The 14,237-nt window shown below is 44.0% G+C and overlaps 2 protein-coding genes and 1 pseudogene across 11 annotated transcripts in view; 1 reads left to right on the forward strand and 2 right to left on the reverse strand.

Annotated features, from left to right (window-relative positions):
* Ints6 (integrator complex subunit 6) overlaps positions 1–14,237 on the reverse strand; it is a 143,767-nt gene that overhangs the window by 125,107 nt on the left and 4,423 nt on the right. The gene's annotated exons all lie outside the window — the stretch shown is intronic.
* LOC134482069 (zinc finger CCCH domain-containing protein 13-like) overlaps positions 1–14,237 on the forward strand; it is a 34,514-nt gene that overhangs the window by 6,089 nt on the left and 14,188 nt on the right. The window contains exon 2 of the mRNA XM_063274833.1: positions 1,799–14,055. Coding sequence (XP_063130903.1) covers positions 1,799–3,406 — 1,608 coding nt within the window. The 3' untranslated portion in view covers positions 3,407–14,055. The remainder of the gene's footprint in view (positions 1–1,798; positions 14,056–14,237) is intronic.
* On the reverse strand, positions 11,233–11,798 carry LOC134482128 (large ribosomal subunit protein eL27-like; annotated as a pseudogene).

A 14,237-nucleotide genomic window follows, 5' to 3' on the forward strand; every position in this document is an offset into this window, starting at 1 on the left:
CAGAGGATTCTATCAGGCTATCAGATAGAAAAACCATCAGTGATCTCAACAAGCTATCACCCAAGATACACTTGTGTGTTTAATAGTGCCTTGATGGGTCCAGGAGTATCCAACCACTTCTCAATGGATCATCCTCCATGGGAGGCAATCCGTGGCTGGTACTGTGATCCTGGTGTAGTAGTTTGAATGAGAATTACTCCTATAAACCCATATGTTAAACACTTGGTCCCCCGTGGGTGGGACTGTTCAGAAATGATCCTGAGGTGTGGCCTTGTTGGAGGATTGTGTCACTGGGCAAGCTTCGAGGTCTCAAAGGACTCTCACTGTTCACAGTATTCAGCTCTCTCCCTCCTATTTTTGGATCAAGATGAGTTTTCAGTTGTTCCTACTGCCATGCCTTCATTCTGCCATCTTGGACTCTAATCCTCTGAAACCATAAGTCCAATCAAATGATGCCTCTTTGAAGTTGTCTTGGCTGTGTTGTATTGTAAGAATAGAAAAGTAATATGACACCTGGTCAAAAGCCTGTACCTAGAGAGGTCACAAGGTCTATGGAGGAATCTGTTGTTATTTTACTAAATGGACATGTACGCTAACTGCCTTCTAAATACTTTTGTTTACAGCCTACAGACTGGCGTAGCTTTCAGTCTTAGAGAAGGGAACACCATGGAGGAGGGAGTAAAGAGCAAGGGATGGAGAGGAATGCTGTAAGATGTGTCTCTGGGTGTCCTAGGCTTCCATTGTTGTGAAGAGACACTGTGACTAAGACAACTCTCATCAAGGACAACATTTCATTGGGACGAGTTTATAGGTTCAGAGGTTCGGTCAATCATCATCATAGCAGGAAGTATGGTAGCGCCCAGGCAGGCATGGAACTGAAGAATGAGCTGAGAGTTCTACATCTTCATCTAAAGGAAGCCAGGAACAGACTGCCTCCCACATGACTAGGAGGAGAGTCTCATTGCCCACCCCCACAGTGATACACTTCCTCCAACAAAGCCGTGCCTCCTAATAGTGCCAGTCCCTAGGCCAAGAATATTCAACCACCACCCTGGATATGGCACAGTGTTACAACACACAGCAGCAATGACTGCCTGCAGAAGCCTGAACATTAAAACAAACAAACAAAAAGGCAGAACATTTTACCCAAATAACAAACACTATAGTCATCTCAACAGCCCATGAAATCTTCTCTAAAATACATTACATATTAGGAAACAAAACAAGTCTCAACAAATAGGGAAAATTGAAACAACATTCTGTGTTCTATATCTGACAACAGTGGGATAAAACTAAAAATCAATAGCAAAAGAAGACTATAGGAAATGCAAACTCATTGAAATTAAACAATTATTGAATGCTGACTCAGAGATTACTGCAGAAATCAAGAAGGAAACTTAAGGGGTTGGGGATTTAGCTCAGCGGTAGAGCGCTTGCCTAGCGAGCGCAAGGCCCTGGGTTCGGTCCCCAGCTCCGAAAAAAAAAAAAAAAAGAAGGAAACTTAAAAGGTTTTAGAATTGAATGATAAACAGACACAGCCCATCCCAATCTCTGCGATACAGTGAAGTCCCAAGAGGGAAGTTCATAGCTCTAAGTGCTTAAAGTACTAGAGGGATCTCAAATAAACAGCTCACAGTGAACCTTAAGCCACTGGATAAACAAAGCTAAACCAACCTCAAAAGCAGTAGATAAAAAGAAATAATGAAAATCAGAATAGAAATTATTTAAATATGGAAAAATGTAACAGCAACAATGAAAAACTATAAGCCAATCTTTCTGTGTCTTTGTCTGAACATAGACACAAATTCTCAATAAAATACTTGGGAACACCATTTCAAGCTCTGGTGCCACCTCCAATATCAATGCCAGTGAAGACTCACACAGAAAATGCCACAGGGCACGAGGGGAGAAGGTAGAGGTGTCTCATGTGACCCTGGAAGATACACCACATCGCAAACTGGTGGATCAAAAGAGAAGCAGCAGCCTGGGAAGCAATCGGAGTCACCGCAGCCATACCTCTGGTCGCCTGCGCTCCCCATCTAATGATTCTGCACATCGAAGTGGGGACGATCAGGGTGGTCGGAAGAGAGTGCTCCACAGTGGCTCCAGAGATAGAGAAAAGACAAAGAGCCTAGAGCTCACAGGAGAGAGAAAATCTAGGATTGATCAGTTAAAGCGTGGAGAGCCCAGTCGGAGTACTTCTTCAGATCGCCAGGATTCCAGAAGCCACAGCTCCAGAAGAAGCTCTCCTGAGTCAGACCGACAGGTTCACTCCAGGTCTGGGTCATTTGACAGCAGAGACCGGCTTCAAGAACGAGATAGGTATGAGCATGACAGAGAGCGTGAGAGGGAGCGGAGAGATCCCAGACAAAGGGAGTGGGACCGGGAAGCAGACAAAGAGTGGCCTCGGACCCGAGACCGTGATAGACTTCGGGAACGCGAGAGAGACCGAGACAAAAGGAGAGACTTGGACAGAGAGAGAGAGAGACTGGTCGCCGACCCCATGGAAAGAGACAGAGAACGAGATAGAACTTTTGAGACATCTCAGTTGGAATCTGTGAAGCGAAGTGAAGTCAAATTGGAGAGTGAACACGACAGAGACCTGGAGGGCAGCTCCCGGGACTCTGTGGCCTTGGACAAAGAAAGGATGGACAGAGACCTGGGGTCTGCGCAGGGGTTTGAGGATGTGAGTAAAGCGGAGAGAACAGAGAGTCTGGAAGGAGATGACGAGTCCAAGTTAGATGATGCGCATTCGTTAGGGTCTGGTGCTGGGGAAGGCTATGAGCCCATCAGTGACGACGAGCTAGATGAAATTCTGGCAGGGGATGCAGAAAAGAGAGAGGACCAGCAGGAAGAGGAGAAGATGCCAGATCCATTAGATGTGATAGATGTGGACTGGTCTGGACTAATGCCAAAGCATCGGAAAGAGCCGAGAGAGCCCGGGGCTGCACTCTTAAAGTTCACACCCGGAGCCGTGCTACTACGAGTTGGGATTTCTAAAAAGTTGGCCGGTTCTGAGCTCTTTACAAAAGTTAAAGAAACATGTCAACAACTTCTAGAGAAACCCAAAGATGCAGACAGCCTTTTTGAACATGAACTAGGGGCTCTCAACATGGCTGCTTTACTTCGAAAAGAAGAGCGGGCGAGTCTCCTTAGTGACCTGGGACCATGTTGTAAAGCATTATGTTTCAGACGGGATTCTGCAATCCGGAAGCAGCTTGTGAAGAACGAAAAGGGAACCGTGAAGCAGGCGTACACCAACACTCCGATGGTGGACAACGAGCTGCTTCGGCTGAGTCTTCGGTTACTCAAGAGGAAGACCTCCTGCCACACCCCTGGGCAGGAAAAGACTGAAGATGGGAAATTAGCCCCGTGCAGTGGCCAGCAGGAGCTGTGTGTGTCCTAGGCAGAGATTGAGGACGGCCCGTTTGCTCTCTCTTCACAGGAGTGCATAATCTTTCTCAAAAGTTTTTTGTTTTGAGACATTGCTAATTACAGAGACAGAAGAGTCACCGGCCACATCAGATGTGAAGAACTTCAGTCTTCAGAGACACCAGTTTTGGTTCATTTAAGATTTTACATTAATTTTTATACAGTAATTGACACTCAGGCAAAATAATGTGAAAATGTCTAGATTTAGTAATTTCGTCTGTGTCTTCATTAAAATTGAAGATTTTAAGAAACCAGGTCACCCCTGCTCTTCCAGCCTATGAATACTTCCTATGAAATAAAAGCACTGATTTTTATTCTGGATCACCACGCAGAACTGACCGTAGTCAGAAAGGTGTGTCGCTAGAGGCTGCTGCACAGGCTGCAGTGCCGTGTACAGAGCTCTGAGGTGCGCCGGCCTTGCTAGTGCACCCGGAGGCAGTCTTCACAAGGAAACCCCAGTGGGTTTGCTTTTTTCTTTTGAAAATTCTAAAATAAATGACTCCATGGGATTTTTTTACACATGTACATTGCTACATCATATATTGGAAGTCTTTGGACTTTTGAGTGGGGTTTAATTGTTCATTATCAGAGACTGTGTGCTATTTTATTTTTAATAAATGTACGTTCCCTTTAAAAAAAAATACTTGGGAACTACATTCAAAACACATCCGAAGGATCATTCACTGTAATCAAGTCGATGTCATTCTACAATTGGAGGTAAGATTCAACATAGCTAAGTCAATAAATATGATTCACCATGTAAACCAGACTCAAAGACAGAAATCACTTGATTATTAACATAGTCTACAGAGCTAGTCCTATGACAGCCATAGTCTACAGAGCTCATTCCATGACAGCCAAGGCTACAAAGATACACTGTCTCAAAACAAACAAACCAAAAACCAAAACAAATCCTGTAGAGACTAAGGATGGGATATATCTTAACATCTATTACAAACTGATAGCCACCATCATATCAAATGAAAATAAAACAAAAAGCCAAACAGAACAAAACAACAACAGAAACCCTCTGAAGCATTCCCACAGAGATCAGGAAAAAGACGAAGGTGTTCACTTTCACTAAGCTCATTCAATAGCGTTCTTGAAGTCTTGGCTAGAACAGGAAGACAAGAGAAGAAAACAAAAGGTGTTCAGAACAAGAAAGAAAGAAGGCAAAGTGTTTCTATTTGCATATTACCTCATTCTGTAAGTGAGAGACCCTACCAGGAAACACTTTCAGCAAAGTGTCAGTCACAGGATAATACCAAAATCAGTAGCCTTCCTATATAATACCCAAAACAAACAGACTAAGAGAGGAATTGGGAAGCAGTCCCATTCACAATAGCCAGAAACAACAACAGAAACCCTTGGAATAAACCTAACTGAGGAGATGAAATACCTAAACAATGAAAACATTAAAGCCCTGAAGAAAGACATTAGAGAAGACACCAAAGGATGGAAAGACTGCCCAAGCACATGAATTAGTAGGATTAATATGTGAAAGTGGCCATCTTAGCAAAAAGCAAGCTACAGACTCAATACAATCGCCATCAAAATTTAGATGCGAAGCTTCACAGGAATTGAAAATCAATCTTAAAATAATTATGGAATCACAAAAGACCTTAGTCATACTGACACAGAAAAACAGAAACATTCCTGGAGTTATTATACTCCTTCAAGTTCTGCAGTCTAATGGACAGGGGATGACCACAGCACCCATGAGCAGCCAGCGTTATCTGCACAAGACCTGCAAAAATCAAGCCAGTCAGCATTCTGGCACAGAGTGAGAAAAGGTTCACTACCCCAAATCCCTAACCGAGGAGCTAGGGACAGTTGGTGGCTTCTGGAAGGAGAGTCAGCTTTCTCTAAGGACCTGACTGTTGGTTAGGCAATCGCACTTCCGTAGGTGTCCTAAATTGAAGTCAGTGAGTGATTTTTTTTTTTTAAGAAATATGAAGTTGGGGTAGGTAAAGGTACGGGGAGTGGGATGAATTAGGAGTGGAAGTAAATATTATCAAAATATGTTGTGTGAAATTATCAACAAATTAATAAGCAGGGCAGGAGAGAGACAGTTGAGCAGTTCAGAGCACATACCACCCTTCCAGAGGACCTGAGTTGGGTTCCAAACACTCCTGTCGGGCAGCTCATGAACACCTGTAATTCTAGTTCCAGGAAATCTGATACCTCTGGTCTCCATGGGCACCCATACCTACATACAAAGTACACATTATTAAAAATAAAATAACTCTTTAAAAGATCTACATGTGTGTGTACAGGACATGGAAGTAGGAGACTAGTTGGGAAGTAAAAGGGGATCTCCAAGGGTTGGGGCATAAGAGAAGGGAATGGGGTGAGGAGGGTCACAGGACTATATTACAAGCATGAAAATTCAAAGCTAAAATGTGCACACCCAGAGACATTTGCAAGATTGGCTCTCTCCTCTCTGAGGTCCTCAATCCTTGGCTTCTCTGCAAGGGCTCCTCTAACTGCCCTGCACCATCTCTATTTCTCTCCCTTGCTTTCCTGTTATTCATGGTACCTGTCACTGACATAAGCTGCGGTTTACTTAGGTTCTGTCTCTCTCCACTGAAAGCGGAAGCCTGATGAGGTCAGGCCGCTTTGTCCACTGAGAGGTCACACAGAACCACTCCATACACTTGCCTCAAGGAGCATTTCTTGAACAACTCCAGATTTGCCCCTGCATCTTCTGAAACCAGCTTCTAACGCAGACTACTCTATTTTTCCTGAACATCAATCTTTGTAAAATACATAGCTAGATTACAAACATGCCAGTTACCATTGTCTCTGGCTCTAGGATATCTGATTTGCTGCTAATTTCTTTCAGTGCCACAATGTTATTAGTCTGTCCCCTCTTAGCTCTCCTGTTGTCAGCTTTGTTAATGATGGCTTGGGTTGGAATCAGACTTGGGTTTTCATCCTATTTCTTCTCCTAACTAGTTATGAGATCTTCAACAAGTTCCCTAGGAAGGATAGAAGAGGTCACAGGGTTGCAATGATCCATAAGTACCTACATGCAGGATGGTTAAGGGACTGGAAAGATGACTCAGTGGTTAAGAGCACTGACTGTTCTTCCTGAGTTCAATTCCCAGCACCACAGGACTCACAACCATCTGTAATGGGATCCAATGCCATCTTCTGATGTGTCTTAAGACAGCTACAGTGCAGTCATACACATAAGATAAATAAGTAATTCTTTAAAAGAGTATTAAATAAGATACTGTATCTGAAAGCTGTAGTGGTACCCGACACATAGTAAAAGATGTTTCTTCCTTTATGTCTACATGACCAAAGATTGGTATCTATCATCCTTGCCCTGTCTTTTGTAACTCTGGCTGGAATTAATGTGACTTAAGGTTTTTCAGTTCTGTAATGGTGCCAAAGCAACACATGTCACACTTTGATGTCTGAACTTCTTCCAAGCTAGCAATGTACAGTACCAAACTCTCTCGTCATTCTGGCCAACGGCAAGCCTCGGTTCCCTGTGAGGACACAGACAATGCTTCAGCACAAACCAAGCTTCCTGTTAAATAGCATTTGCTCCATGGTGGGCCAAGTAAGTGGTTTGCATGCATTTATAATAAGCTCTTACAAACTATGATGTCAAGGGACTGGATGGATTTAATGCATTTTGTTCTTAAACATTTGTCAATGTCATATAGGTTTGCTGGGGTGTGCGAGCCATCACACCTGGAAGAGCAGCTACATATCACATCACTGCTAACAAAAAACAAAACCAAAGAACACAAACAAACAACCCTTTCCTAAGTACTGTAGCTGAGTGACCCAACAACTTTCAAACTATTTCTACAAATAAGTAGAACTGTAACTTATCTGCCCACTATGCCCCAGGTGCTGTCTTCACACTGTGAAATCTAACAATGCCGTATCATCCATCAATCTCCCACCCGAGTAGCAGCCTCTCTTTTTTCCTGGGTTAATGTAGGGGGCCCACTTGAATAGACCATGCTACTTACATATTATTTAGTCAAGTCTGCCTCTCAATGAAATTAATTGTTTTAGACAACATTACACTGAAGTCAGTAGACTTTGTGTAGAGCAGATTACCCTCCACAATGTGCAGAAGCCTTATCCAGTCAGTTGAACAAGACTTTTGGTGAAAAGATACTGATTCTCTTCTGCCCCTCCCCCTCCTACTCCCTCCCCCTCCTTCTCTCCCTCCCCCTCCCCCTGTCCCTTTCCCTCCCTCCCCCTCCCCCTGTCCCTTTCCCTCCCTCCTCCTTCCCTCTCCCTCCTTACCCATCTGTCCTCCATCCCACCCCAGGCACGCAGTTGGTTTCCAGTGAGTACACTAGTCATGTCAACCTGCCATGAGAACCTCATCAATTCCTGATGGCCCCTCTCCTAATCTACAACCTCTTCAGACAGTAGTAGTTTATTTTTCATTCATAATTTCATTAACTTATCAAACACCCCTCTTTGTGTTGATATAATAATTTCCCTACTAGGATGTATGCTCTCCCACTTCTGTTCCCTCATAACCAGGGAAGTTATTTAATATCCTTCAGCTGCTGTCCCTACCTGATAAAATGTGGGACTAATTCTAAGTGAATCTGTGTGTAGGGAAGCCTCCTTCTCACAGCACTGTGAATCATGTACCAGAGCGTGGAGGACGTGCTCAATTCCTCTAATACCCGGTGAAGCCTGTGCGGTACCGAAAGGAGCCATGTTGTGTTCAGTCAAGCTGAAGAATGACGACAGCGCTGCAGGATTAGGTGGTTAAGGGTGAATTAGAGCACAGCTGATCTATGCGCGGACACAAGTGCACTCTGCAGAATCACACCAAAAACTCAGGCCATGATGGAGACAGCTAAGTAGACCCAACGTACAAGGTCAGGGAATCTACAGGGATTGGGAGGGTAAATCAATTCCTGTGCTTAAAGCAAACAGGATGCTCAGAACAAAAACTTCCAACAGGAGGAAATGCAAAAATGGCTATGAAAAACCAAGGACTGGGTTTCTCATACCAGCACAAGAGCACAAGTTACAGTGGGTGTGAAGTCAGTGAACATTATGACCGTCAATCTAACTCCAGAAACGTTCTAGGGACAAGGTCAGTTCCAGGTGGTAGCTACCGAAACTTCTGCTGCTTAAACACTTGGCCCCAGAGAGACAGCAACACCCTGAAGACTCCCATAGACGCATCTTAAGAGAACCCAGTCTCAGAGATGCTTCCCGGCACCTGTAGGAGCGAAGCTTTCCTTGTGCATAGATGAACATCTGTCTCAGACAGTGCAGGGTCAGTGTTAAACAGTTTAGTCTTCGACTACAAAGGTCTCTTCTCAGTTACACAGCAGCGTATGGGTGGGAGTCTGAAGGCTAGAAAAAAATTATAGTTGACATTACATTTTGCTATTGGCTCCAGTACATGAAAGCTGTCAACCGGTGATAGAACAGCTGCAGTTGCTAGGCATGATGGTGTCTGAGGTAAGCATTTGGAAGGCTACAGAAGGATCATTGTGAGTTAGACACCAGTCTGGGCTCTATAGTGGGACCTTTTTGCAAAACCAGAACAATCTTGGTGCTTGGGGTTGCATGCATGGTCAGTATTTAACTATTCACGTAACGGTTTGCCCTGTGTAATTTAAAAAGTGAAGCCAGTGCCACAACAGGAAGTAGAATGAACAGGAAGCAGTGTTGGGGTAAATTGCTAGGTCTTTTGCGGGACTGATCACAGACAGATGCCAACTTTTACAGCTTATTCTTCCTCGAGGCCCTTGTGCTAAAGGTTTGCTGCTCAGCTCAGCACATCGGGATGTGATGAAACCTTGGACAGGTGAATTCTACTCTGTGTAGGGTCTTTCCGGGGGACTTTCAAAAGGGTCATGGCACTCCAGCCTCCTCCTCTTCCTCTCTTTTGCTTGCTGGCCATGAAGTGCTTTGCTCTGTCACATGGTTCATAGAGATGTAGGACCTCACCACAGGCCCCAAAATAATAAGGTCAAGTGATCATGCTTGGGAACTTCCAAAGATGTAGGTCAAAATAAGCTTGCAGTATCTGTTACATAGTGGAAAGCTGGTTAAAAGGTCTGGTTAGAGGAAAGACAAAAGATAGGATGAACTGAGAAGACGAGGACTTAGGTTTCTTGAACTCAAAGGGAAGAGGAAAGGAAACCTCAAGGAGCCTGAAAGGAAAATCTTGAATAGTAGGTCCCCTGACAGGAGCAATGGATAAATTTCAGACCAGCCCAAAGTGAGCTCTCAGGCTCTCCCCTTTTTCAAATCTCTTTTAAACTAAACTTGTCTTAGGAAGTCAAGCAGTGTAGAGCAATCCAGATCATTGTCAGATCTAGAGCTCAGTGGAGAAGGATTCGAGTAAATCTCAGAGCAAGGTGGTATCTCCTTCTCCTCACCCAATGAACCAATCAATCCCTAGCTGTTTCACAAAGCTGTTCTTAAGCACAGCCATCTCCTAGGTCTTTATCCTGCCACCACTACAACAAAAGACTTGAGAAAGATTAGCACACTGTTACAGAGTCCACATGATAAATAGCCCCCACTACTTTGGTAATAGCTTTGATGACCACAGCACCTCACCAGTGCAAACCATTTTCTCAAGTTGCCACCATCTTAGCCCTTTGTCCTGAAAGCATCCTATCTATGTGGACAGTCCTCTACCTAAAGTCAACATTCTGAGACACAACTTGGGATTGTTACCATTAATAGCTTTGCAAAGGTTTTCTCTTAATTCTCCAAATTCTGTTGGAAAAAAAAAGTTTAGCCAGACTATGGCGTCGAACACCTTTAATCCCAACACTCAGGAGGGAGAGGCAGGCAAATCTCTGAGTTTCAGGCCAGCCTGGTCTACAGTGAGTTCAGGGACAGCCAAGGCTACACAGAGAAATCTGGCCGCAAACAAACAAAAATCTATACATCCATAAAATTATCTACTGCAGTACTCCTCCTCTGAACACCCTTACAGAGCTCTCCACAGAGCCTTTCTGGATTTCCTCAACCAAATATGATCTTTCCATCCGAATCCCGAAACATATTTTCAGCACTGTTATTTTACCCTGTCCTATAGGACATTTCTGGGTTCATATTAGAAGCTTTTTCTAAGCATGTCCCTTAGGACCTTCCTTGATTTTATATCTACTATAGAACTAATACTGTGTACTTTTTCTCAGAGGTATTTTTAAGTTCCTGTGCTGGTTAGTTTTTTTTTTTTTTTTTTTTTTTTTTTTTTTTTTGTCAACTTGACATAATAAGTTCAGATCATCTGGGAATAGGGAACCTCGATTTAGAAAATACCTCCAGCACACTGGTCTGTAGGCAAGTCTAGGGTGCATTTTCTTTAATGTTTTGTTTTGTTCTGTGAGACAGGGTCTCACTTTGGAGCCTTGGCTGACCTGTAAGTCGCTTGCTATGTAGACCATGCAGGCTTTAAACTTGCAGAGACAGCTTGTTCTGCTTCCTGAATTCGAGAATTGAAGACATGTGATTAACACGCCCAGTGCATTCTCTTGATTAATGATTGATGTGGAAGAGCCCATTGTTGGCAGTACAATCCTTGGTCGGGTAGGCCTGGTTGTATAAGAAAGCAGGCTGAGCAAGCCTTGGGAGAATAAGCCTCCTCCAAGGTCTCTGCTTCTGTTTCTACCTCCAGGTTCCTTCCCCGCCTGAGTTCCTACCCAGAATTCCCCTCATCATGGATTATGATGGGATCCTTAAGCCAAACACTCGAGCTGCTCCTCCTCAAGCAGCTTTTGGACATAGTCTCTATCACAGCAATAGGAAGCAAAATAGGACATTCCCAAACCATTGTTACATTTTTTTTTATTTTTTAATTTTTTTAATGACGAAAACAAAAATACATCTAAAAGCGAAGCTTCTGGAAAAACCATTTGTTCTTCCCTGTCTTATATCGCTTCTCAAACTTGACCTTGGCCTCTCGCCTGGCCTTGCGTTTCAGTGCTGGGTCTCTGAACACATCCTTGTTGACAACAGTTTTGTCCAAGGGGATATCCACAGAGTACCTTGTGGGCATGAGGTGGCTGTAGTTATAAACTTTCACAGAGGACTTGATCTTGGATTGCTTGGCGATCTTCTTCTTGCCCATGGCAGCTGTCATTTTTCTGGGAGCGGTCAATTCCAGCCACCAGGGCATGGCTGTAAGGGCGGTCGGAGGTGCCATGATCAATGTTCTTCACGATGACGGCTTTGCGTCCGGAGTAGCGTCCAGCCAGGACCAGCACCACTTTCCTGGGTTTCATAAACTTGCCAGCCAGCACCCAGCAAAAAAAGCCATTGTTACATTTTTGATAGGTTACCTTTTTCCTTAGATAGAATTGATTGTAAGTCAGACATGGTGGCTGTAATCCTAGCATTCAGAAGGTTGGAAGCAGGAGGATCAGGAGTTCAAGGTCAGGCTGAGCTACATAGTAAATTTGAGGCTTCATAAAACTGTTGGTAATTGGTTCTAATGTTTTGCCTTACTGTGGTGAATTAGTTAAATGGCATTGGTTCCCAGCCAGTGGCTAGAGCTCTTTGGATTCAGGAATGAATGACACAGGCATGCCAGCTGATTTCCATATGCTTTGACTAACTCAATGGGTGGGCACCTCTACATCTCCCTAAGGCTAGCAAACACTCCCCTCTGGTATTCCTGAGTTAACATCTTTTAAAACCTATATTTCATCTTTGCTACCCCAGACCCAATCGAGGAAAGGGGCCCTAGGACTGGTATTCTTACTTGCCATTTAGCTAATTCACCGCTGTATGAAACTCTATTTCAAAAAGGCTAGATAAAGAGATAAGAACTGAGTATAACCACAGACCATCCCCACACGATGACTATAGGCACACATTGTACCCACATAGCTCACCATAGGCACACGCTATGTTCATACATGTTTGCAATATAACCACATTTCATGTGTAATCTCGTTGTCCCTTGTTTACTATGATAAAACTATTCCTAAGAATATGTCTCATTTTGATTCCTTAGACAGTAAATATCTACTAGTCTAGTCTATTTCATAAGCAAAAACCAGGGGCGATTTCCTGGTGCCTGCTTCGAGCAACTGTGGAAAGTGATTTGATTAAATGTAAGGAAAACAGACAAACTAGCATTTGCTATGTCTCCCTGTCTGTCTGTCTGTCTGTCTGTCTGTCTGTCTGTCTATAGTCAGGATTCATTATGTTGCACAGGCTGATTTCTCACTCCCTATTTACCCCAGGCTTGCCCTGATCTCATCATCTTCTGCCTCTGTCTCCTGAATGCCAGGATTACAGGCATGCACAGCACACCTGGTTCTGACGGCTCATAATTATGTATGTTCTCTCCTTTCGTTCTTCTCTTCCTCACCTTCATTCCTCTCTCCTCTCCTCTTTTTCTCTGTCCTTCATGCAATGCTGACGACCAAGCTCAGACCCTTACGCTCATGCGCAGAAAGCATAGCCTCTACTACTGAGTCGTGCTCTCCAGCCCCTATCTCTCTCAGTCTCAATTTCCCAAAGCAATGCAGATAAATTTGCCAGACAATTGTAAATATTTTCTAGTTGTGTCAGAAATGGAGTTGTCTTATTTATTTATAAAATGTGTGTGTGTGTGTGTGTGTGTGTGTGTGTGTGTGTGTGTGTGTGGTTGTGAGCCTATCAACATGGGTACAAGAAGCTTAATTGTGATGTTTGGAAAAGCAGCAAACACTTCACCACTAAAGCCATCTCACCAGTTTTAATATTGACTTGTGTTTTTTTAAACCCAGGAGAAACTAATTCTAGAAAGAATTTACTTGAAAGATGTGGAACAGATCACAGGCTAGAAAGGACCTGAAAAACAAGGTTCAGGAAGGACAACCTGTATCTCCCCAGGGATAGACAGACATCCAGGAGCTCAGACAACATTGTCAAAATAAATCCTGCTCCAATTTTCTTCAACAGTTCTTCAGTTACCTGGTTCAAGATGGAGTGGCCCGAATAAATCAGGCAGCCTCATTAATTAGCAGACCAGCTAGGTTGCTGCCCAGGCCCAAAACAATTACCGACAAGGACTGGAGAGTGCTCTTAAGAACTGGGAGGGCCAGCCCGGGTGCAAGGCAGCCAGGGAACTGCAAATACCCAGCATAGTGTGAACTGCGATCTTGCTCCAGGCTTCCTCCTGTTTTTGTGGAGAAAGGAAGGCAGCTGGAGTCAACTGGTCTTGTGCAATCTCTGAGCACGACGTTACTGGCTTATAATACCAGACTACTTATCACAGAGGTGAGTTAGTGTTTAAAAACAAAGGTACGAGTCAAGCATGGTACATTCCTGTAATTCCAGGCTCAGTGGCAGGGGGAGGTTCAGGAATTCAACTCTGCTACATGGCATGTTCAAGGCCAGCCTGGGCTACTTGAGAGTCTATCTCCAAAGACAAAGAAAAAGCAAAGGTATATAATAAATATCAACACTAAAATAGGTAGGACACAGAAGGGAAAGCTGAAATGTGCTGATGTTTAAAAGAAAAGTTACAGAGGCCAGTGTTCGTCACACCTGATGACCACAAATATATGTTCCAGCAGCAGCAGCAGGACTACGTGGGAAACCCGGAGTGAAGACAGAGCAGGGAGACGAGCCTCTCGAGTTTACAGGAAACTCTCAGTGTCGGTAAGGAAGAGCATCCGGCCTTCAAGGGCATGGATCCATGGCTTTCTCTGCACCACCAAGTTCCACTGCCTACCTGGAACACCTACCTCCACACGTTAGCCCACCTTTGTTGTCTCTGAGCAAACCTGCGCCATTCAACCCAAATCATAACCAAGCAGTGTTGGCTGCTTTTGCCATGAGCT

Source organism: Rattus norvegicus, chromosome 15, assembly GCF_036323735.1.
Source record: "Rattus norvegicus strain BN/NHsdMcwi chromosome 15, GRCr8, whole genome shotgun sequence".
Lineage (NCBI taxonomy): Eukaryota > Metazoa > Chordata > Mammalia > Rodentia > Muridae > Rattus > Rattus norvegicus.